Source organism: Moschus berezovskii, chromosome 12 (assembly GCF_049115385.1).
Source record: "Moschus berezovskii isolate FMDL1 chromosome 12, NW_MosBer_1.0, whole genome shotgun sequence".
NCBI lineage: Eukaryota > Metazoa > Chordata > Mammalia > Artiodactyla > Moschidae > Moschus > Moschus berezovskii.
This window is the reverse complement of record NC_142471.1, coordinates 71599257-71625800: the sequence shown is the minus strand read 5'-3', so window position 1 is coordinate 71625800 and position 26544 is coordinate 71599257. Positions and strand designations below refer to the sequence as shown.

Sequence of the window (26544 nt, the reverse complement as noted above, 5' to 3'; positions counted from 1 at the left end):
TAAATTTGAATTGACCACGTTTTATCCATCATTATATTCTAGCACCTAGGTCTGAGCAAATGGTTAACCAAACCATTTCAACTTGCTCTAAGGAAAATATGCTGTTGTCGTTCAGTTGCCAAGTCATGTCTGACTCTTTGTGACCCCACAGACTGCAGCATGCCAGGCTTGGTGCTAACTATAACCCTAGAGTCTGCTGGCATGCTCTGTCTCCTAGGTTGTCACCTTCTGACTGCGACATATGGTCAATGGAAATCTTGGAAGTCCAATTGTCTGGTTAAAAAATAACAATAAAAGGGAGGGGATATGTGTATACCTGTGGCTGATTCATGTTGAGGTTTGACAGAAAACAACAAAAGTCTGTAAAGCAATTATCCTTCAAACAAAAAACAAATCAATTTTTAAAAAACAGCAACAAAAACAACAAACAAACAAAAACTCTCTAAACTTTGGTGGGCCAAACGAGTGAATGACATTAGTATATACCTAAGCAGTGGTCCATCAATCATTTTATTAAAGGGGTCAATCTCCTGTCTTAGAAAAATGCAGGAGAAAGATGGTGCCAATTTCCCATCCTCAAACATGGATTAATTCTCTGTCTTTATCTCTCGCTTCTGAATCTCTCCATCTTTCTTTTCCATCCTTCATTTCTTCTATCCTTCTCTCTCCTTTTACAGAGCAATAATCTTTATTTAACTGTTGAATGGTGGTCCGAATCCATGAAAATGCCCCCAGGACCACACCATCTGGTTCTTTATTCATGAAGATTTAAGCAAAGATAAAGTCAACTTACTTTCACCAGAGCCCGCTTGATCACACTGGCAATATCTTGCCTCCACTCTGGAATGTCTGGATTGTGGTAATCCAGATTAGGAGAGAAAGATAAGAGCTGGGACTGGAAGTATTCTGCAAGGAGAGAGCATGTGTGAGTGAGGCTGACAGAGGATGTGATCAGGTGGGGAGACTCCACCACCTTTGTGCTTTAGGAAAAGAGCTTCCATGCGGCCTCATCTCTAATTCTCTTTTCAGCCTGTCTCTTGGCTTCTAAATGAAGTGGGATTTGGTGACTGGAAGTCACCTACTGGAAGTAGGTTTGTGCTCCTATCACTTTATTTTTGTTTTTAAAATCTTAAGAATTTCTTCTTGTAAATAAACATCCAAAATGCAAGATAATTGTGAAACTTGAGGAAAAGGAGACTTTTGCTGCTACAGGTAGTACCATGCAGAGGCAACAATAAAGCATTAATACACTGAGCTAGATTAGAATGGAGCTTTTTCTTGTGTTTCCCTTTGTTCCATTGACACTGCTAAAAACTGCCTCAGGGGATTAGAAAATAGGTCCGTTCAGTTCTGTCGCTCAGTCATGGCCGACTCTATGCAACCCCGTGGACTGTAGCCTACCAGGCTTCTCCGTCCATGGGATTCTCCAGGCAAGAATACTGGAGTGGGTTACCATTTCCTTCTCCAGGGGATCTTCCCGACCCAGGGATCAAACCCGGGTCTCCCGCATTGGAGGCAGACGCTTTAACCTCTGAGCCACCAGGGAAGCCCAGAAAATAGGTCAAAATGCTGTATTTAGGCTGTGGATAACATTTGGTTTCTTGATCTGATTGGTGGACACACAGGTCTGTCCACTTTGTGGTAATTCATGAAGCTGAAACATGATCTGTGTGCTTCTCTGTATGTTAATTTTTTAATTGAAGTATGATTGATTTACAATGTTGTGCTCATTTATGCTATACAGCAAAGTGACCCAGTTTTATACATATATACATTCTTTTTTTATATTCTTTTCCATTATGGTTTATCCTAGGAGACTGGATATAGTTCCCTATGCTATACAGTAGGACCTTATTGTCGATCCCTTCAAAATGTAATGGTTTACATCTACAAACCCCAAACTCCCAGTTGCACTCCAATAAAAATGTTTAAAGTCTTCCAGGTGCCCAATGAGAGAGCCTGAACCTCAAGTTTGCATAGTTGTAGGAAAAGACACTCATCTGGGGTGAAGTGCAAGATATAAACTGAGTCAAAGGATCAGTTAGTATAACTAAGTCCAAAGGACCTTAGTATAACTTTCCAGAAAACCCTGTTTTCTAGGGTTTTCTTCTAGGCTTTTTTTTTTTTTCCTATAGTGGCTGTTTTTAGAGTCTGAGGGAGGTTCACTGAATGGTGGTAGAAGCACAGTTTGATTGAAAATTAACTTAATAATTAAGAATGGTCCTCCAGGATTGAGAACAGAATGGTGATTCTGTTTAGCACTCTCCTGCCTTGTTTTATCCTTATATTCTTAGCCTTATACTTTTCCTTTGCAGCGAAAGATGTTAGTCTCCAACAACAAACAAAACACATCGATTATATATAGTTCATCTCAGTACTTAAGCTATGAATTCCTCAAGAGTAGGTACTGTAACTCCTCCAGCTTTTGAAATCACTAGTTTGCACCTCACAAAGAATGGATGCTACATGTGTGTTATAGAAACCTTGGCGGTTCAACAGATCAAGATGCTTTGATGATAGTCTTTTTAGCTCAGCATCTCTTCAACTTATGATTTATCCCTGTCTAATGAGACCATCAGGTTGTGATGCAGACATATCACGGAAGACAAACAATGCTTATCTGTACTTCTCTAACAATCTCAGTATCTATTCAAGGACAAGTAAAGTACCTTTAGATACCTTTTGTGGACCTACATAATTTTCCCACGTTCTGGGCAATTTCCAAAGCAGTCAGTGAATGCCACTCGGGTGGCTGGAGGGGCTCACTGGGCAGAAAGGGTCATCACAGGGCTTACCGTGAACAGCGATATCTTTTGTGTCCTGGATGAGGGCATTCCCAGCGGCCACCTGGACAGTGATGGTATTAGTTCCCTCTGCTAGGAATGTGAAGGAAATGCTGCTGTCCAAGGTGATGAGGGGCTAAAAGAGAGAAAGCCGAAACACTTACTTAGTCCTTTATGGGAATATCAGATTCCCTCCTTTCCTGTAAATCTCAGACTGTCACCAATCTGCAAAGCATTTGCATATCCCCAAGGGATCCTAACTTGAAGAAGGAAAAAAATTTGCACAGCTTTCTAAATTATATAGCTAGTATCCAGGAAGCATATTAACATACTTGAAATGTACTGTAAAGTGCTAATGCAAAGAGATGAAGATAAGCCTGGGCACCATGGATTTTGTCTATCATTCTGTTACTTCTTCTGGGGCAAAGTAGAAGCACCTTTTATAATCTATTCCTAGTGACTCTGGGAATAGGTGATCACTTTCTCTTTTCCTCTAATATTCTGTGTGACTTATATTTTCATCATGTGTTCCATTGGGCTGCAAGACTTTTCACAAAAGTGACCATATTTTATTTATTTCTGAATCACCTAGCTGCCTTTGGCATGTTGTCTTTCATCTAGCAGAATCCATATTTAAGTTGTATATATAGTCATATTATTGACATTTCGTTTTATCATATCTGTGTGTTCCATTGCAAGGCATTTCTAACAATTTAAATAAGTTGGGAAACAGATAAACATGCATATCTGTGCTCACTTTTTAATCGTTTTTCTTTGTCTGTTTTCTTTCCCTGATGATAACAGATAGGGACTTGCCAAAGATAAAGAGAGAAAGATAATAAGCATATGCTTTCCCTTAGAAATTAGGATCTCAGTTAGAAGCAAGGGCTTATTGGAGAGACGAGAATGCAGATTCTGAGATTAAAGTGTCATTATTCAGTGGTTATCTTGAGGCCCATGTCCTCTCAAGCTATCCGGTATTTGCAAGGTAAGGCACGCTGCTGCTGCTGCTGCTGCTGCTGCTGCTAAGTCGCTTCAGTCGTGTCTGACTCTGCGACCCCAAAGACAGCAGCCCACCAGGCTGCCCTGTCCCTAGGATTTTCCAGGCAAGAACACTGGAGTGGGTTGCCATTTCCTTCTCTAATGCATGAAAGTGAAAAATGAAAGTGAAGTCACTCAGTCGTGTCTGATTCTTAGCAACCCCATGGACTGCAGCCTACCAGGCTCCTCTGTCCATGGGATTTTCCAAGCAAGAGTACTCTAGTAGGAAGCTTTTCTAAGGTAGCTCATGAATAGATGTCACAAATGCAGATGAGCAGACCCCATCTCCTCTCTGTGGGTTAGTATGGCAATAGGATAGAGCAATGATGTCACCAGTTGTGAGGATGCATAGACTTGCCTTTTAAGAATGTGGCTATCAGCCAATATTCACACAGCACATCTGTGCACCTAGATGCTGCAGCGGCTGAGAGATGCAGCATTCAGACTGCAGCATCCCTTCTGCAAAACTGAAATCCCTTTCTAGCTCAGAATTTTCACCTGGGCCTCTGAAACAATAATTTGGCTTTAAAATTCTATTGCTCTATTTTATGACCAAGCTGATGGCTGGAGTCGGACAGGATTAGACATTGCCCTAAGCTTGCTGACACCCTTTCTTCTCTGTTTGCTAAAGGAAAGAAGGAAGTGAGTGTGGAAAGAGTTATACTCTTTTTTATTAGCTAAGGGTAAGCCCAGAGTCCAAGCATGCTTCCTCATACTTATGATTCTGTGATGATATGCACAAGGATGTGAACTCATTAATTAAACCACAAATGAGGTAAAAGTAGGTTCTGTGATGGACATCAACTCCAACAGACCAATGGTGGCTGTTTAGTGTCCTGTGTTGAGAAGTCAAGTTGGGCTTAACACGGCAATATTGGCCATGGACATGGATTAAAGGAAAACTGTGTGCCGCTGAGTTGCCATCATTGGTATAACAAGAATAGAGACTTGAAACTCTGGCTCTGTTACTATTTTAATGAATGACCTTGGGAAAAGTCTGTCCCCACTGTGGGCCTTAGCTCAAAGTTGTAAGGACTTATTCAGCAATAAGAACACACAGAATTAATGAATGGCTTTCGGCTAATTTTCTAGTTCCTACTAGTCAACCCATTAGGGCTTGTCTGTCAGAATGCCTTCAACTGTTTCACAACTTAGTCATATTCTTTGGAAGGAAAATGAAATACATCTGTATACCCAACAGAAGAACAAAAATTCCTTTAAAAATAATAACAAATATTGTTGAGGATGTGGAGCAACTAGAACTCTCATACATTTTTGATGGGATGTACAATGGTCTAACTATGTAGGAAAAAGTTCCCTTTTATAAGAAATTGCAATAATTTTCCCAAGATAATTATGCTATTTTATATTTATGGCTTAGCAATTGCAGTCTGGGAAATTTAGTCAAGATAAAAGAAAACGTGTATCCACAAACAGAAGAAAATGCTCATAGCCGTTACATTCACAGTAGTCAAAAACTGAAATGAACCTAGAAGAATTTATCAACAGGAAAATGAATAAACAAGGCGAAGTGCATGCATTCAACAAAATAGAAAAGCAAATATTGATAGACATAACAGTATGGATGAGTCTCAAAACCATAAGAAAGTAAAGAAACCTTATATAGAAGAATCCATATGGTATGAATATGAAGTTCTATTAATAAAAAAGATCTAATTAATGATGGGAAAAAATCGTGGTTGGTTCTGGGGTTTGGGGTGGGAATTTACTGAGAAGGGGTATGGAGAACTTTTGAAAGCAATGCTAATAATATGTATCTTGACAGGAGTTTGGGTTATAGCTATGTGTATTTCTCAGAACTCAGGAAGTACAGACCAGATCTGTCCATTTCACGATTGATACATTTCATACCTCCATGGAGGAAAAAGTGTAAACAAGTAAAGAACTCTAGCTAATGATTCGTAGCCTGAAGCATTTAGGGAAAAGCATTTAGATGTCTGAAATTTACTCTGAAATGAATTAAAAAAATAAATTAAGATAAGTTGATGGCTGAATAGAAGGATGGACAGATAGACATGATAAAACAAGCAGACTAGATGTTAATGATAGACTACGTGTACTTTGTCCATGGGATTCTCCAGGCAAGAATACTGGAGTGGAGGTTGCCATGCCCTTCTCCAATGATAGACTATAGGTGGTAGGTATATGGATATTCACTGTAAAATTATTTCATTTTTTAATTTGTGTTTGAAGTTTTTAATAATAAAATGTTGGGAGAGAAACATAAAATTATGCTTCCATAAATTGCTCTCTCTGACCATAACTATATCACATTGCCCTTCTGTTTTGGTTTCTGCCCTCAGCTATCTCTAATCTCTTCCCACCTTTCACCATCAGGATCCATTCTCCCCTAATGGTGGTCTCTTCAAGGAATCTGGCTACCCACTCCAGTATTCTGGCCTGGAGAATTCATACAGTCCATGGGGTCACAAAGGGTCAGACATGACTGAGCAACTTCTACTTTTTTTATTCAAGGAATCTGCACTACTCCTACATCATCTTCAGCATTCAGGGGTCTACGTGGTCCCCATTCTCCTTTCTCTGCATACTCTTCTTGTCTTAGACTTAGGTGACTGGGCTGGGCAACCTGAAAGGAGAGGGATTCCTCCCGTTCCAGCAGATCTGACTTTCTCTCCTCTGGCTGCTTTCCTAGCAGATCCAGGAACCAAGCAAGGAAATGCCAGCGGAGGTGGGAGGGAGCATGCCATCCCACCAGCCAGTCAGGGCTCTGAGCCACAGCAAACTGTGTTAAATGAGCACACTTGGCCTCCAGGGTAGCAGACCACAGGCTTCCACGCTAGAGAGATGGCAGAAGCTAATTTTGTTTTTCAAATTGCTTTTGTTTTTCATCAGCTATTATAGCATCATGGCTGATTTCACCTCCCTTGTAAAGCTGGAACACTCCACGGAATTCTTGAGTTCTTCACTGGCCACCCATGTCTAGTGAACAACACTAAATTAAATCAAGTATTTTAAGGTTCATTTACTAAATCTATTAGGCAAGCAGACACATTTATTAAGCCAGACCTCTGTTAATCCCAGCAAATTGGCCTTTTAGAGCCCCACAAATCCAACATGCAGTCAATTGACTTCTCTGCATTTTGTCCAAGCTGCACAGACACCCCACAGCAAGGCTCGTGGCCTGCAAAAGTTGTAGGTTACATCCCTGCCCACAAAGAGTCCCTCATGTGCAACAGGTCACATACTATCCAGTAAACCCAGCAAGACATCAGCAAAGCTCTTGGGCGACTACATAGTTAGAAGATATTCATCTGAATGATGGATCCGGGAGCTTCAAGGAAATGTGTGGATGCAGCCTATACCATTTTCCCAAACACAGTAAATCAACATAGAATATTATAAAATGTCCAGAGCTTAAATGTATACCTTGATAAAAACTTGCCATTCCTAAATTAGACAGACTATGCAATCAGTACATTTATCTCCCTAAAAGTTTCAACGGATTCCACAAAAACATGTGCATATGTGTTCAGTTGCTTCAGTCAAGTCTGACTTTGTGCAAGTCTAGACTACAGCTGGCCAGGGTCCTCTGTCCATGGGATTCTCCAGGGAAGAATTCTGGAGTGGGTTGCCATGTCCTCCTCCACAGGATCTTTCCAACCCAGGGACTGAACCCACTTTTCTTAAGTCTCCTGCACTGGCAGGTGGGTTCTTTACCACTAAGCCACCTGGAAAGCCCACTATCTTACAGTATCCTCTTCTAAATATAAATTCCTATGACAAAATAAAATGTATTCATTTATGTCATTTAACACCATTGGTCACCTATCCACTCCAATTTTAGTTGTTAGGCAATTCGTCCCAAATGAATCCCACTTTGGTAGAATCAATCTACACAGAACAAAAACACACCCAAAGCCTTACCACTGCATACAAATCCCTTCCCTCCTTTCTGCCCCAGTTCCACTGCTCCTTCAATGCCAGCTTAGGACCAGCTCCATACACGACTTGCTCTAAGACCAAGAAGCCCTGCATCCATCACCCCCTAAGCTGCTTGACTGGGCCAATAATGTTATATTCCTATTACCATAGCTTATAGTATCTATTCTTGTATGTTAACCTCATATTCTCAAATAGAGGACTTCCCTATAATGTAGGAGACCTGGGTTCGATACCTAGGTCGGGAAGATCTCCTGGAGAAGGCAATGGTAACCCACTCCAGTATTCTTGCCTGTAAAATCCCATGGACAGAGGAGCCTGGTAGGCTACAGTCCATGGGGTCGCAAAAAGTTGGACATGACTGAGCGACTTCACTCACTAAGGGGAATAAATGAAATTTATACTGCTTTTGTGTTCCTCATAACAGCTAGCACAAAATACAAGTTCTTGAGAAAGATTCATGGAACTACTGATATAATTTCACATCTGCTAATAGGTTTGAAGGTATACGGGCCTACAGTTGGGTTTTAGGAACACTTGATCTCTTCCATTTATGTATACATCATCACACTTGATCACCAATAACTGTGTGTGTATTCATCATGCCTTCTTATCAGAAATGTAATTTTCTTGAAGGTAGAGACAAAGCGCTCTTCTATTCCTAAGGGTACCAAACAGAGGGTTGACTATAAATATTTGGGGGGAAGTCAACTGATTCTTTTTTAAATAAAATTGTATTTATTTATTTGGCCTGCACCAGGTCTTAGCTGTTGCATGTGAACTCTTAGTTGTGCATGAGGGATCTAGTTTCCCAACCAGGAATCGAACTCAGGTTCTCTGCATTGGGAAAGAGGAGTCTTAGCCACTGAACCACCAGGGAAGACCCTCAACTGATTCTTCCTGGGAGGTTGACTTAATTCGACCACTGGGGTGAAACTGTCCAATTCACCTGGTCACAACACACAGATATACACACACAAGCCAATTTCTCTTTCATCAGTGATATTCTGATGACTAAATACAATAATGTATATAAAGACAATGGTAGAAATAAATGCTCAAAATTAATGTTAGCTCCTTTCACAGATCAGTTTGTTTATCAAGGGCAGCCAACTAGCTTGACACTCAGAGCACTCACCAGCCACCCAAAGAAACTCATTTGCCAGGAAAATTCTCAGTGGATCAACTTTTCAGCACTATGGCCACCTTAATGTGTTTCCGTCTTGATGCTGGCAAAAGCACCGAAAATACACCTTTTTTAACTAGGCAGAATAACCATGCTTGGAGGTGGGAGAGAAATATGTGGAACCATGTCAGATTTGCCCCCCAAGGGGTATATCCCATTGATACAAAGGATAAGCACAACAGTGACTAATACATTCAAGTGCTTAGATATGTTCTAAGCACTTAAGTACCTTTCCTTATTAATCTTCAAAGCAATACTAGAATACAGTCTCTGCTAGCCTTATTCTGACATTACAATGAACAACACTGAGACACAGAGAAATTACCTGATTTGATCAAAGACACGGAACAAAGAACCTGTATCAGGACCCCAAGCCAGGCTTGTCTCATTTCAATACCACTCTGTTTGAATGCCTCTAATGTACTCTCATTCTCTTGGTTCTTTGGAAACAAAAACCAACCAGTAGGATCTTTGATATCTAAGTATTTTTACAACACTTTATGCTCATTATAGATGGAATTCCTAACCAAAGGAATACTTCAGGTCCTTGTCATTAAAAAAACATAAAACTATAATGGAATTCTGCAATTTTAAAATTTCCCCCTCATAATATGGCACAATATAAATTAGACAGAGAGGCAGATAATTTCAAATAATAGTGATGTTCATGGATTAGATGTTATTATCCTTGACTTAGAGAAAAGTACATTGAGCTTCAAAATAACACAGATGATTATCTGAGAAACAGAAACAACTCTCCAATCACACTGTCCACTTCTCTGTTGATCAAATATTTATTAGACACTGTCTGGTATTTCAGGTCACAGAATCAACACACAAAGAAAAAAACTGGTGCCACAGAGAAGCACTGTCCTCAGTTCCTTGTGGGCAGTTGAGTAAATCATTGTGTTTATGATGGCCAAGAACTGCCCTCTGTACACAGTCATCTCCCTGGAAAGTCCACCAGGTGAACGAACACTGTGAGAAAACCCCCAGGCTGGACAGCCCAACCCTCACATCCTCTGAGGTAAAATGAACTTAAAATCCTTCTCTTTAAGATGTTCTCCTCCCAGAAATCTTTTTCTTTTTCTTTCACCATGTTTATGTCTGCTACTGTTTGAAGCAGAATTTTAGGGTCTATGAGCTCTTGGGCTTCCCCTGTGACTCAGCTGGTAAAGAATCTGCCTGCAATTTGGGAGACCTGGGTTCGATCCCTGGGTGGGGAAGATCCCCTGGAGAAGGGAATGGCTACTCACTCCAGTATTCTAGTCTGGAGAATTCCATGACTGTATAGTCCATGGGGTTGCAAAGAGTCGGACATGACTGAGTAACTTTCACTTCACTTCACTTTGTGAGCTCCAAGAGACAAACTGAGTGATGCAAAGAATCCTGGGGCTGGGAATGGTACTGGTATAGATGGGAGTGAGGACACCTGGGTTCTGGCTCAAGAGTGAACCAGATGTTTGCCCTTAAAATGCTCATCTCACACAGGGAGCTTCAAGACTCTAATGTACCAAATGGGCATCTTATTAACTAACCTCCTTACCTATTGTCCCAGTGAATAATAACATCAGGATTGCAAAAGCATCATAGCCTGTACTAGGAAATTAAAGGTACACAGCACAATGATCCAAACAGAAAATTGTCCTTGGGGTCCCATAAATCTAATTGTCTTTTATCAACCCATTCTAACTGCCATTTTTATACCACCCGAAAAAAAAAAAAAAGAGCATCATTTAGTGAGTACCTAATCTATTCCAGGAAAACACAGATTATTTTACATGGTTTTCACAAAAATCAAGATTACATAGGCATTAGTCTCTCCGTTTGCAGTTGAGTGCATTAAATGTTAGGTTGAACCACTTGATCAAGCTCACACAAACAACATGCAGCAGTGCTAGAAACCTAACCCTTTTCTCTCTGAACCCTCAGTGCATATTCTCGCCACCATATAATCAGTTCAGTCACTCGGTCATGTCCTAATCTCTGTGACTCCATGGACCGCAGCACCCCAGGTCTTCCTGTCCATTACCAACTCCCGGAGTTTACTCAAACTCTTGTCCATTGAGTCGGTGATGCCATCCAACCATCTTATCCTCTGTCGTCTCCTTCTCCTCCTGCCTTCAATCTTTCCCAGCATCAGGGTCTTTGCTGACGAGTCAGTTCCTCACATCAGGTGGCCAAAGTATTGGAGTTTCAGCTTCAGCATCAGTTCTTCCAATGAATATGCAGGACTGATTTCCTTTAGGATGAACTGGATGGATCTCCTTGCAGTCCAAGGAACTCTCAAGAGTCTTCTCCAACACCACAGATCAAAAGTATCAATTCTTTGGCACTCAGCTTTCTTTATAGTCCAACTCTCACATCCATACGTGACCACTGGAAAAGCCATAGGTTTTAGTGATGGACCTTTGTTGGCAAAGTAATGTCTCTGCTTTGTAATATGCTACCTAGGTTGGTCATAATTTTCTTCCAAGGAGCAAGCATGTTTTAATTTCATGGCTGCAGTCACCATCTGCAGTGATTTTGGAGCCCCCAAAAGTAAAATCCCTCACTGTTTCCATTGTTTCCGCTTCTGTTCGCAATGAAGTGATGGGATCAGATGCCATGATCTTAGTTTTCTGAATGTTGAGTTTTAAGCCAAACTTTTCACTCTCCTCTTTCACTTTCATCAAGAGGCTCTTTAGTTCTTTCCTTTCTGCCATAAGGGTGGTGTCATCTGTGTATCTGAGCTTATTGATATTTCTCCCGGCAATCTTGATTCCAGCTGTGCTTCATCCAGCTAGGCATTTCGCATGATGTACTCTGCATATAAGTTAAATAAGCAGGGTACTCCTTTCCCTATTTGGAACCAGTCTGTTGTTCCATGTCCAGTTCTAACTGTTGTTTCCTGACCTACATACAGATTTCTCAGGAAACAGGTAAGATGGTCTGGTATTTCCATCTCCTGAAAAATTTTCCAAGTTTGTTGTGAGCCACACAGCCAAGGCTTTAGAGTTGAATAAAGCAGAAGTAGATGTTTTTCTGTAACTCTCTTGCTTTTGCAATGATCTTAGTTTTCTTACTAAGCACCATGATACGGTGCTTTGTTTTACTTTGCACCATATAATGATGCCTCCCTAAACAAAAGCAGGACTCACAATACTGTAAATCAACTCTACTTCAATAAAAACTATTCTTTTACTTTAAAATAAGAGTAGGAATGAATCATATCCTACTCTTATCATACAAGAGCTGAAGTTCTCTTTGCTCATCTCGAACAGACAACAAAACTTCATGTTCCATTCCTTTTTAAAAGGAATTATTACATGGAAACTGAGTATTTTTTTTGTAGAGTTCTTCTGAGTATTCTTGCCACCTCTTCTTAATATCTTCTGCTTCTGATAGGTCCATACCATTTCTGTCCTTTATTGTGCCCTTCTTTGCATGAAATGTTCCCTTGGAATCTCTAATTTTCTTGAAGAGATCTCTAGTCTTTCCTATTCTGTTGTTTTCCTCTATTTCTTTGCACTGGTCACTGAGAAAGGCTTTCTTATCTCTCCTTGCTATTGCTTTGAACTCTGCATTCTAATGGATATATCCTTCCTTTCCTTCTTTGCCTTTCACTTCTCTTCTTTTCACAGCTATTTGTAAGGTCTCCTCAGACAACCATTTTGCCTTTGTGCATCTTATTGACTATGCCAAAGCCTTTGACTGTGTGGATCACAACAAATTGTGGAAAATTTTAAAGAGATGGGAATACCAGACCACCTGACCTGCCTCCTGAGAAATATGTATGCAGGTCGAAAAGCAACAGTTAGAACTGGACATGGAACAACAGATTCATTCCAAATATGAAAAGGAGTATTTCAAGGCTGTATGTTGTAACCCTGTTTATTTAACTTATATGCAGAGTATATCATGTGAAATGCCAGGCTGGATGAAGTACAAGCTGGAATCAAGATTTTCAGGAGTAATATCAATAACCTCAGATATGCAGATGACACCACCCTTATGGCAGAAAGCAAAAATGAACTAAAGAGCCTCTTGATGAAAGTGAAAGAGGTGAGTGAAAAAGTTGGCTTAAAACTCAACATTCAGAAAACTAAGATCATGGCCTCCGGTCCCATCACTTCATGGTAAATACATGGGGAAACAGTGGAAACAGTGACAGACTTTATTTTGGGGGCTCCAAAATCACTGCAGATGGTGAATGCAGCCATGAAATTAAAACATGCTTGCTCCTTGGAAGAAAATCTATGACCAACCTAGACAGCATATTAAAAAGCAAGACATTACTTTGCCAACAAAGGTCCATCTAGTCAAAGATATGGTTTTTCCAGTAGTCATGTATGGATGTGAGAGTTGGACTATAAAGAAAGCTGAGCACCGAAGAACTGATGCTTTTGATCTGTGGTGTTGGAGAAGACTCTTAAGAGTCCTTGGATTGCAAGGAGATACAACCAGTTCATCCCAAAGGAAATCAGTCCTGAATATTCTTTGGAAGGACTGATGCTGAAGCTGAAACTCCAATACTTTGGCTACCTGATACATAGAACTGACTCATTTGAAAAGACCCTGATGCTGGGAAATATTGAAGGCAGGAGGAGAAGGGGATGACAGAGGATGAGATGGTTGGATGGTATCACTGACTCAATGGACATGAGTTTGAGTAAACTCCGAGAGCTAGCGATGGAGAGGAAGGCCTGGTGTGCTGCAGTCTATGGGGTCGTAAACTCAGACACAACTGCGTGACTGAACTGAACTGAAGTGACTTTCTTGATGTGTGTGTCTGTGTTAGTTGCTCAATCATGTTCAACTCTTTGAGACCCATGGACTGTAGCCTCCAGGTTCCTCTCTCCATGGGATTCTCCAGGCAAGAATGCTGGAATGTGTTTCCATGTCCTTCTCCAGGGGATCTTCTCAACCCAGAGATTGAACTGGGGTCACCTGAATGGCAGGAAGATTATTTACCATTAAATGACTTTCTTGATATTATACACCTAATGAGTAGAAAGGCTAGGATTAAAACTAAACAGAGCAAAATGAATATTAGAAAAACTGATCAGAGGATCAAGAACAATCAGGTTTGTATAATCTTTTCTTCCCTAGGATTATTTGAAGTTCCCCTGTTGTAGCAATGAACTTGATGTGGGAAGGTATGTCATATTCATTGACATGGATTCCAAGCTTCGTGTATCTGTTATTGCCAACATCCCCCTGTGATCCCAGCATCAAATAGAAGTTAGAACATGGGAACATCTAAGCAGATACCAATCAGAAACGGTCAAATCTAAGCAAATACTAATCAATAAGGGCCAAACCTTTGTACTATTGCCGAACCACCAGAAATATGTAAGAGTCCCCAGTTGGCTGGGCCACACAACTGCACTGATGTTGACCTCCTTATTTCTTATGGCAACAAATGGAACTCGGAGATGAACATGCTCCACAGGACCTAAGGGAACAAGGAAAACAATGTCAGTGTTTCTATTCCTGAAATAAACAAAAGCTCACATTCCCAGATTCTTTATCTTTAGCAACACCTATAATAAAACAACAATCACAAACTCACAGATGTTGAGATATGTGTGTGTACATGTACGTGCTTGAAATGAACCACTGCAAACAACAAGGAACTCAATTTGGGCTTCAGATTGAGTGACATCTGAACTTAACTTCCATCTGATGATCCCAACCACAAATGCTTATGAACCTCAAATCTAAGGACAAAGCTAGTTTACTGGACACTTAGCCAAAAAATAGGAAGATACAGAGCGATCTTTGCATATCTGCCGATTAGCCTGTATTGTGATTGGGGGTCAGTGCATTGTATGGAGGGCTCTGCCATTATCCTCAATTGTTAATTGGTTCCATCTTGTTCAACAATTGGCCATTGTGCCTGTCATCTGCAACACTCAGTGGGTGTCACTCAGAAGCTTGCAGGGCTGTATTATAAAAAGGAAAAAGCCTATCTCCTTAAATTGAAGAGAAATAAATGCTAGGTTCCCAAATAATAATAATTTTAAAAGCTGTTTGCCAAAAGGTGTCCAAACTTTTCTTTTTGGCTCCTCTCAGAAAATTGATGTAAGCAGTCTCAAGTTCTAAATTAGCAAGTAAGAGAATAGATTGGAATCCATTCTATGCATAATAAGTGAGAATTTTAATTTAATTCATTTTCAGAATAACTTGAGAGGAGGAAAACGCTGAAGAAAAATGTTAATGAGTCAGCACTGCATTTGTGGGGCAGATATGTTATATTTTAACTCCATGGGATTTTCTCCCCAACCCTTACCCCTTTCTTTTTCCTTTTTTTTTTTCTTTTTGCCTACCCACTTCCTTTCCTCCCTTTGCTCCCTTCCTCCACTTGTCCCTTTCTTACATCCTTTCTCCTTCACCAGATCCAACTAAAACGTTCTAGTTATCTGCCCACACTTTGCTGGAACACATTTTCTGGTTTCCAACATGATAATGTTGAAGAGCTAAAGTAACTAAAGGCCAGAGCTGTAGCAAGGACATCTCTTTATCCTTGGGACCTTGAGTTCTTCTCATGGGTGGGGCATTTTCCAGGCCACCAGGCCTTCACTAATGAATGACATCCTTGGTTATTTTGGAGATGGCTCAGTTTAAAGGGCAGAAAGCAGAAAGGATACTTTTTACTTCTGCTCCTATTTAATTTTAGCTGTCTGACCTTTTCTTCTATTTTACAGAACTTTGACCCTACACAGGCTGTTACACTGTCCTTTGCCTTCCTTATAGTAATAGAGCATATGAAGGTGATCTGGGGATATTAAAAGTATCATATAATTAATTATGGGCTGACACTATTTCCACCACCACCACCATACCATCATGGCTCCTATTTATCACTGGATTAAAGTCTCTCTTATAAATAAGAATGGGCATTATTGTGAATCTCATTTGTACCTCCTGTGTCATAGGTAAATTTATATTGGGAGAAAAGGTGTTTGGACAGGAACTGAGATCAGATGAGGAGATCAGCCAGACCTGCTTGCCACTGTCCAGATGGTATTTTTCTGAACAATCAACAAAGTATTCAAGAATCTGTGTATATACAGTGCGAAAACACTCTCTGCCTGCAGCTCTCTCAGCTGACCCCAGGCATGCAGAATTTCAAGATTTCTTCCAACAAATAGTTTCAAACCTGTCACTTCAGATACACATTTGGCTAAAGGCTTAATTATTTTCAATTAATAAGTCTGTTTCATTATTTTTGTAGGGTTTGATTGTGGGCTAGAATTAAAAAAATACAGGTGTGCGAAAATACTGGCTAGTTTTCATTTCTTTACTTAGTTTTAGGAGTTCATCTGGTTAAACTCTCTTTGCTGTTTGTGTTTTATAGATCTTTGTGAAAAAGAATACGGCAATGGGAAGGGGTCCCTGACCAGGCCATATCCTGGGAGGGAGATGAGAAACCTGGGTCTTTCTTTAACACCTCTGAGTCCTTCTTCATGCCCACATTCAGATTTCTCACTCTCCCCATGATGGGAATAGAGTCCCTTTATCCTCAAGGTCAATGCTTCTGCTTTGTTTTTTAACTGAAGGATAGTTGATTTACAATATTGCATTAGTTTCAGGTGTACAGCAAAGTGATTACATACACACCTACATACGTACATATACTCTTTTTTTCTATTCTAGGTTATTGTAAGATATTGAACATAGTTCCCCATGTTGTACAGTAAATCCTTGTTGCTTATTTATCTTATATACGGTAGTGTGTATCTGTTATCACATACTTCTAATTTATCCCCACCCTATTCCCCTTTGGTAACCATAGGTTTGTTTTCTATGTCTGTGAATCTGTTTCTGTCTTGTAAATAAGTTCATTTGTACTATTTTTTAGACAACGCGCCTGTTCTTAGCTCTCTCCTTCAAACTGTGCAGAGCCCATCCTACTGGCCAGCGCATGAGAACCCTGCGCTTGTTTCCAAATTGCTATGATCCGCAGCACTGGACAGGCTTCTCAGTTTTCTGTTACTCAGACCTCTCCACTCATCCAAGACTTACACTGTTGGGTATTTTGATGCCCCCAAATATAAAATGAGACCTCCCTCTCCCTACTGTGCTCAGTCTCAGTCCTACTTGACTCCTTGTGAGCTTATGGACTGTAGCCTGCCAGGCTCCTCTGCCCATGGAATCTTCCAGGCAAGAATACTGGAGTAGGGTGTCACTGCCTACTCCAGGAGATCTTCCTGATCCAGGGATTGAACCTGCATCTCTTACGTTTCCTGCATTGCCAGGTGAGTTCTTTACCACTAGCGTCACCTGGGAAGCCCTCTTCTCACTAAATTCATGCCAAACATAAAAGGGGTGGAGCTTCCATGAATTAGAACACCATCAAGCACAGTCACATATATGCCAGTTTCAGGACAAGTACTTTGGGGTAAACATAATCTCAAGGAACAACACTAAACAGCTTTTTAGAGCAAAGAACCTGAGCCAGAAGCTCCAGGCTTCCACCTACAGATAAACCATGGATTGGAGAGAAGAGAGCTGGGAGGATTCAGAGGGGAATACAGGAAACTCCTAAAATCCTCCCTGTCAAAGAGTGTTCTTTTTAATAAAAATCTAATAATCTGTGCGAGATTGGTTATTATGGGTGGCTAACAGCTACTTTTGTTAGCTAATGGCCCAAGGTGAGGCCAAGAGCAGTTTCCACTATAATAACTGTCTGGTAAATGCAGCCATGATTGATTTGGGGGAAATTATGAGCACGATAAAAGTTTCAAGGAACATTTCCTCCTTCACGCACATAACCCACAATATAAACCTGTTCCTTGTTGTTGTTGTTTTTTTGCCACTGAAGTGCACTGGTCTTCAGGCCCAGCAGACAAGGGCCACTCTTGGGAGAATTAGGAACATGGGTGGGGCAGGTTGCTGGAACAGAGGAAAGTAAATCTGTTTTTTAAAAAGACCTGTGTGTAAGACTGGCCCTTTTCTGGCGTAAGGGAACTTGGCTCTGAGAGTGTTTCCAGTTAACAGCTAGCTGATAGGACTGCTTCACTCTGCCTAGAATTTTTTTTTTTTTCAAGCAATTATATCGTTTATTCTAGGACTTCCCAGGTGGTTCACATGGTAAAGAATCCGCCTGCAATTCAGGAGACCTGGGTTCGATCCCTGGGTCAGGAAGATCCCCTGGAGAAGGGAATGGCTACCTATACCAGCATTTTTGCTGGACAATTCTGTGGAGAGAGGAGCTGGTAGACTACAGTCTATGGAGTGGCATCGGATATGATGGAGCAACTAGGCACACACACATACATGGTTTATTCGGAAAAAAGTATTTTCCGCAAGAAGTCTGGAAATTTTGTGCACACTATGCAGAGGATGGCTATTTGATCAGTCCCCAATGGAAGCCTCGGCCACTGAGTTTGCAATGAGCTTTTCTGGTAAACAGCCCTTTATACGTGTTGCTCATTGCTGGAGGAATTATGCATGGTCTGTGGGACTCCAGGTGAGAGGACTCTTGGAAGTTTGCACTTCGTTTCCTACAGACTTTGTCTCACAGGCCTTTTCTCTTTGTTGATCTCACTCTGCTGATCAGTTTAATGAATCAAAGTCTGAAGTATGACTATATGCTGAGACTTGCAAGTCCTTCCAGCAAATCACTAAACCTGGGAGAGGATGTCTTGGGGACCCTGACACATACGCATAATCCAATTTGATTCTCAGAGCCTCACTATAATCTAAATATTATAGGAGAGGGATCAGAAGTTTGTAAAGACTAAGAAAGTTGACAGATACTAAACATTTCACAAAAGGATACGATCAGTATTCAAATACAGGTCTTCTCTGCTCTAAACTTGGCTTGTAAACACCCTGCACACCACCCACCTGGGTTTCTGACCTGGTGCTGCTGGCACAGAAAGATTACAGATGGTGTGGTGTGATTATCACCACTGGGCTATTGATGGCCCATTTCTAGCAGTGCTTTCCCTCCCTCACCAGAATGTAAACTCTGCAAGGGCGGGGCCATCTTTCTATTACTGCGTCCCCAGTATCTAGTGATATATTAAGAATTCAACAAATAGTCATTGAATAAATCAGTGAATGACCAGATGTGTTATTTGTAATTCCTATTTACTATTGTTGCAAGAGACCTATGGAGCAAGGTACCAGTTAGAATTAAGCCATTTTAAAACTGAAGTTCAGAAGATTCAGAGAAGAAATCATTTATCCCATAGTCCAGTAGCTTGGTGTCTTTAAGGATATATCCAGGTCTTTCTCCATGCACTTCCCTCTTTGCTGCTGGTCCTTATACTATTAGTATAACCAGAATGCTAGAGGACCAGCCAGGCCACTGTTTGCCAGGGACTTTTTAAGTGTATGTTGTTTATATTTTTACTGAGTTGTTTATAGAAAAAGTGTCTCTTATGTTCACCTGGGTTCTTTTAAAGCATTTAATTTTCACCATATGTAGCATGCATGAGTGTGTGCTCAATCACTCGGTCATGTCCGAAACTTTGAGAGCCCACAGACTGCAGTCTGCCAGCCTCCTCTGTCCATAGGATTATTCTGGCAAGAACACTGGAGTTTTGTTGCAATTTCCACCTCCAGGTGATCTTCCCAACCCAGGGATCAAAACTGCATCTCCTGTGACTCCTCCATTGGCGGGCGATTCTTTACCACTGAGCCACCTGGGAAGACCATCACATACAGCATAACCTCTAAACTATTGTGAGGTACATAAGTAAAATCTACAGTAGTCCTTAGACCCATGATTATCGCTATAAAGTATAGGAAACCAATAACAGTCCCAAAACATTTCCTTAACCCAACATTTTAAATCATATTTAGGTTTCAGTTTATCTAAGTCAAGTTCCAGGATATCAAAGATACAAAATACATCCAGGACTAACACACTACTTTGGAACTTCAACTGTTTGGTTTGTTCCCTGGTGACTCAGACAGTAAAGAATCTGCCTGTGATGTGGGAGACTGGGGTTCAATCCCTGGGTCGGGAAGATCCCCTGAAGAAAGGAATGGTTACCCACTCCAGCATTCTTGCTTGGAAAATTCCATGGACAGAGAGCCTGGTGGGCTACAGTCCTTGGGATAACAGAGTCAGATATGACTGAGCAACTAACGCTTTCACTTTTCAAGCAACAGCCAACAGCCATGAAGCAAATTCTAGGACAACAAAACTGTTGGGGAGTTCTTAGAATTATTTACATCTGGGATAAACTTGAAGTAACCTTGGGTGTTAGAATTAAGTTATTTTATGTGTTCAGTTCTACATTTAAAACAATTTGGGCATGTGTTTCTTTAATCCTTCTTTGGCTCTTTCAACAGAGAGAACAATTTACTTTGATTTGTGCCGCCTTCACTCAGAGTAGCTTGAAAATGAGCCTGTGGCTGTGAACCAGATGATTCCTCTCTCCCTCTATTTTCGCAGCCTCCAATGCAAGGGACTTTTACCTGAATATGTGTTTGCATGTGCACACTTACATCAGAACAGAGTGGAGCTGAAAAGGAGAGACTAGGTGGTAACACTTCCCAAACTTTCAAAATGATCCATCTACTTCAGCATCATGAAACGCCAACATGGATGAACTCACATCTGTCTTTTGACTGGGGTTATCAATTGTGGTAGTAGTCATACCAATTCCAGCTCAGCAAGGGATCTCGGGAAGTCTGAACAGAAGTAGTCAACCACGAGCAGAGTAAGGGAGGGGTGGCTCAAGCTACTTACAAACCACATGCAGGAAGAGGACCGCTGTATCTGAGCCTAGGTTGTTCTCCGCATAGGCCGTCACCTGGAAGATGCCTGCACTCTTGTACACATGCTTGATGCCGTCCTCAATGGGACTGAAATTAGCGTAGGACACTGCAATCCCGTCCCCAAAGTCAAGCTGGATGTTTGTCCTTTGGAGATCACCCTGCAAAGGGGAATAGCAGCTGGCCTGGGCCCATTTGCATGGTCCAGCCCGACTCCTCTCTGATGCTTGGTCCTCTGCCTTCGGCATCACCCCTTGAGGCCTGAATCTCCCCCAAACACCCTCCTGAAACACTCTCATCACAATCATCAGACTCCTGTCTGATAGCTACTGGGCACTGCGAACAGGTACTATGGGTCTACGGCCCTTTTATCCCCAAACTCAGGTAGCCTGATGGGCTGATATTAGCAATTATGGAGAAGGCAGAGCCCCTGTGAAGCTCTGAAGTGGGGACGTCAAGGGCCTCCCTCGCTCTCTCATGCACATTAATTGTTCCTCTCTTGTTTCATGATAATAATAATAGTAGTAGTAACAGCTAACACTTATCAGCTTCTTTTCAGTTCCAAGCAATTAGTCCCCTCATAACTCTAAAATGTAGAAAGTATTCCTGTTCCCATTTTAGAAACGAGGACACAAATAAAGGAATCAGACCAAAGTCTCTGTAGCCAATAGTGGAAGAGCCAAGTTTTGAACCCAACTAGTCTGGTGTCAGTGCTCTCAACCACCGTGCTATTATTAAAATTTTCCTATTTTTTAGTATTTATCATTAGGCTCCAAGCATTATGCTAATAGCTAAACACATATAATACCATCTTCAAAATAACTCTGTGAGATAGGATGATTATTTTCATTCTACAGATAAATACTGCATACCAGCTGAAAATATACCTGTGCTCTGTTGATCTCGGGTTTCCCTAAACTTGCCTAAGCCCCCTCTTCCCTGAAGCATTTTTTGACAGGTATTTCTGCCTCGAGGGATGCCAAGAGCCACCTGGGTTGACCTGAGGAGGTGACGTCAGTGGTTTAGTTGAGCGCATCTTACCATCCCAAGTTGATCCTTAGCTTCCTATGAGCTGATACTGAACCCCATCCTTTCTTGTACTTCATTGTACTTGTACCTTGTACTTGAACTTTCTTGTACTTCATCCCACTTTATTGGGCTGACACTTTGGATAAATTCAACTGAACCTAACCATAAGATAAGGATTCTAGATGAAAAAGAAGAATCAGATTTCTCTGCTTATTTACAAAGATTGTTGATGGAGAAGAAAAAAGAGAAATACATCATTTTGGAATTATGAGCCAATTCTCCTGCCAGTGAATGTGCATTCATCACAGTTTCACTATCTCTTCCCCCGTGGCAACCCAGATGTGAGTAAAATATTGATAGGTGCTACCTTGCCCCCAACACAATGTCAACTACCCTTGAGTTTATGAATATAAATTAAAGTGGAAATGAACTGAAGGCAATTCAAATGGATAAGATCATGGCTCTTCACATCCATTCAAGAGAAGGTTTTAATAGAGCTGATCCTGGAAACTCCCTAGTGGGAATGCGATAATGACCTCCTCTGAATATTAAAGTTCTTTAATTCAAGCACCCAGTGTGGATGAAGGCTAAAGAATCTGTCAGCCCAGGATAAGGAGCCCTCACTGTCCTGTCCAGTGTGGGCCAGACTTTAAAGATTTCTAAAGTATTCACAGTTTGGGGGCGGGAGGACAACACTCCTGGCCTGCTTTGGTCTCTTTCCAAGATATCAGGAGCACACAGTAATTTGCATTTAAATTTAGATGGCTTTGTAAATCAGGCAAACTTTCCTGCCCCAGCGCCTCAGCAAGGAGTGCTTGAAAACTTCCCTGGTTTGGAAAAAGATGAAACAACTCATATAGGAAGCAAAGAAGCATACAGCAGAGCTATTCTATCCAGAATGAATGAATACGGTCTGATTTTACTCCTCAGACTGCAAATGACCTAAAAAGTGAACTAATGGAGCAGGCAGCTGATGGAAAGTCAACTCATATTACATTCTTTAGAAAAATAAGTTTAAAGGATTGGGATCACCCTCCCCCACCCTCACAATGATACTTTCAAGACTCTCCAAAAGGCTTGTGGGCTTTTCTAATTAGTGGGGTTAAGGATAAAGAAAAAATAAATAAATAAGGATCCTGAAACAAACAGGAAAAATGTGAATTCTATTCTGGCAATATTTATAGTATACAGTCTAATGATAATGAAGAGTCCTTCAACAATGCGGGCCCGAAAGGGGTACCTCAAAGAATATATTCAGTTCTGCACCTGCTCAGAGACAACGGGACCCCCTTCAGCCTAGCTCTGTATTGTGGGATGAAGGGAACAGGGTCCCTAAACATCCCAAGCCCTCTTTCATCCTTACCTAACCCTTCCATCTTATCACACAAGTGGTGCTTCTCACCATTGACTTTGTTTTAAGGACTAGTAGGAACACAAGATCTTTCTTCTCCTCCCATCTGGATATGGGAAAATGACCCGTTTTTGAGTTCTGATCTCAGAGACCCAGGAGGGGCTCCCCTACCTCCTCCATGAGGATGATGAAGGTTGCATTGTGTCCCTGCTCTGCCACCAGGCGCCCATCGGTCGTCACCACGTGGAGGCCATGAGGGGCTTTTCCAGGGCACATCTGGGCCTTGGCGGTATACTTCTCCCTCAGGCCATCTGTGCAGTTGTTGGACACGATTCGCCGGTACCTAAAGGGTATTGATTGTTGTCAGTGGTGTGGTTTATCACACGTATGTGTGCTCGTGTGAAGCACGTATAGTAGAGTATGCAAGAGAGCAAGAGTGAGACAGAGATTCCACACAGTTGCACCTGACGTCTGAGTCCCAGAGAAGACAGCCATTTAGGAAGCTAAACAAATGCTGAGAAGCCACTATCCCTTCATCTCAGGAAGAGCAGCTCTTTAAACACTATTATCGATCCTACCTGGTGAACCACGGATCAGATCAGTGTCTAAACCAGCCAAGAAAAATCAATATCTGACTCACGCACGAGGCAGGAGGTGGCAGACCCACTGGTCTTGGGAAGCAAGAAAAGCAGGTTCTTCTCCCTGTGAGGGAGAGACTTGTTTCTACCTCCCTGAGGCCAGAAAACAGCTAGATTAGCCTTCTTCTAACTCTGATTACTCAGGAAGCCTCTTCCTGTCTTCCCTTGACCGCCAGAACACCATCACATCCCCTAACACCTACTAGTTCTTACTCTGGAGCCACTGGACTCTTTTATAACAGATTTTCTCTCCTTGCTAATATTTCATTTCCCATTCATCACTAACACCAGGCCAGAAGCCCAAGTGTGAAACTCCTGTTTGATCCTGCTGTGGTAAAACTATCTTAGAGAAGAAGCCTGCTTGGGAAAATCTCCCCATAAACACTGTGACCTTCTAAGATAAGAGCATCTTTGGGCACGGTGATGACATGTCATCTCTCTTGACCGCTGACCCAAGCACGTGAAGCCAAGGCGAGAGCTTGCCCACAGCCCTGACCTGCATGACAGACTTTATTTCCAGGCATAGCTCTATCCATAAAGCTGCATAAAATCAACGTTCTGGTCAAACCGCATAAAATAATAGTAGTGCACCACTACCACCATCACCATCATCATCCCATCACATCTTCTTTCACTCCATGTGTCAAGAGTAATTAACCAGTCTATCCATGTTGCCTTCTTCTGGTGGCCTTGAAAGCAAATTTTATATGAATGATATTGGTCCTCCACTGTACCTGATATTTCGTCTCTCCCTGACCCCCACATACTGCTGAACTACTAGCCCAACATCTTCATCAGGAGATCTCAAGAGGATGTCAAGCAAATGTTATATGTAGTTACTGCTAATGTGAACTTATAATATGTCCTCTTGCAGAAACATATCATTTTGATTGCCAACTGAGTTCACAGTGGGTCCAGAACTGCCCTGTCTAATATGTTAATCACTTTTCACCTGTGGCTACTCAGCACTTAAAATGTGGTTAGTGGTGCTCGTTGAAATGATAAGAATGTTTAGTTAAACAAAATATATTATTAAATTAACTTTACTTAAAAATATTTTTCAGTGTGGAAATTAGAAAATTTTAAGTTATATATCCTTGGAACAAAAGTTATGACCAAGCTGCTGCTACTGCTGCTAAGTCACTTCAGTCCTGTCTGACTCTGTGCGACCCCACAGACGGTAGCCCACCAGGCTCCGCTGTCTCTGGGATTCTCCAGGCAAGAGTACTGGAGTGAGTTGCCATTGCCTTCTCCCATGACCAAGCTGGACAGCATATTAAAAAGCAAAGACATTGCTTTGCCAACAAAGGTCCGTCTAGTCAAGGCTATGGTTTTTCCAGTGGTCATGTATGGATGTGAAAGTTGGACTATAAAGAAAGCTGAACACCGAAGAATTGATGCTTTTGAACTGTAATGTTGGAGAAGACTTGACAGTCCCTTGGACTGCAAGGAGATCCAACCAGTCCATCCCAAAGGAGATCAGCCCTGGGTGCTCATTAGAGGAAGGACAGATGTTGAAGCTGAAAGTCCAATACTTTGGCCACCTGATGAGAAGAGCTGACTCATTGGAAAAGACCCTGATGCTGGGAAAGATTGAGGGCAGGAGAAGAAGGGGATGACAGAGGATGAGATGGTTGGATGGTATCATCGACTCGATGGACATGGGTTTGGGTGGACTCCGGGAGTTGGTGATGGATAGGGAGGCCTGGCGAGCTGCAGTTCATGGGGTCGCAAAGAGTCGGACACGACTGAGCAACTGAACTGAACTGATGTGGCTCATAGTATAGTTCTTTCAGTCAGCACTGGTCCATATAATCAAATTTTTGTAATCTATACCTTCTTGCTGACCTTTATTCATTTAGAATATACCAAGCTTTACCGGTGATAGACATTTTGGAGGATGTCACATCTTAATGTACACTTTACTTGACACTCATTTTCTTTAACTATGGCCAGGTGGTGGATGATTTGTAATAGAAGCCAACATTTAAATAACCTAGAGGTATGTGTAGGCATTTTTAGAGAATCTTTAAAAAATAAAAGAGTAGTTTTTCCCTTTTATCTTCTTGATTTGTTTGGCTATTAGCAGTTTTGGCATGCTGAACTTGCTTAAAATTGGATCCAAATATCACATGATCATACGAGAAGCCCTAATGCAATTACCTGCTTGCTATGTCCAGGTGTGCTCTGGCTGAGACCTGGCCTAGCTGGTCATATATGCCTGTTACATTTCTCTTCCTCAAACTTCAGAGCACTTTATTCTCCAACACCACGTGTCTTTAAATTTCACTCTGCAGGATCGGTAGTTTGAGTGACTTAACTCCCAAGACAGTCATCTACAATAAAATTACGTCAACAGCGCTTAAACCTCAGCTCAGATCCCAAGAATAGCTCTCTAAGAACCAAATATTTGGCTAAAAAAATGTATACTTCTCAGAGTATCTCAGACCACTTGATACATCTCTTCCATCATGTTTTTTCTTCCCTCTGGTCATCAGTTATGTAGGTAGTATTCTGGCCACTATTTTACAACCAGGTAAATTAAAAATACTGAGATGGCGAGTAACTCGTGTGAGACGTTAGAAGATCCAGCCACTGGAAGAGTTGAGACTGGATTCTAGTCCCTTGTTACTCAAAGGTGAGTGCTGGGACCAGCAAAGACAACAATGTGTGGAGTTTGTTGAAATAAAGAATCTCAATGCCACTATAGATTGCCTAAATTAGGAGCTGCCTTTTAACAAGATCCCCAGGTGATTCATAGCACATAAAAATTTTAAAAACACTGTCTTCAACCACCAATCTGCTTTCCAAATGTGTACTTGGTCACAGAAGTGGCAAAGTAAAGGGGAAAGGCAACAAATCATAGAAAAAAAT

At 41.4% G+C, this 26544-nt stretch overlaps 1 protein-coding gene across 1 annotated transcript in view; it reads right to left on the bottom strand.

Annotated features, from left to right (window-relative positions):
• Positions 1-26544, bottom strand: part of SORCS3 (sortilin related VPS10 domain containing receptor 3) — a 642617-nt gene that overhangs the window by 17432 nt on the left and 598641 nt on the right. The window contains exons 18-22 of the mRNA XM_055424699.2: positions 23204-23375; positions 20627-20813; positions 14235-14368; positions 2796-2919; positions 794-906 (exon numbers count right to left, since the gene is read on the bottom strand). Coding sequence (XP_055280674.2) covers positions 794-906; positions 2796-2919; positions 14235-14368; positions 20627-20813; positions 23204-23375 — 730 coding nt within the window. The remainder of the gene's footprint in view (positions 1-793; positions 907-2795; positions 2920-14234; positions 14369-20626; positions 20814-23203; positions 23376-26544) is intronic.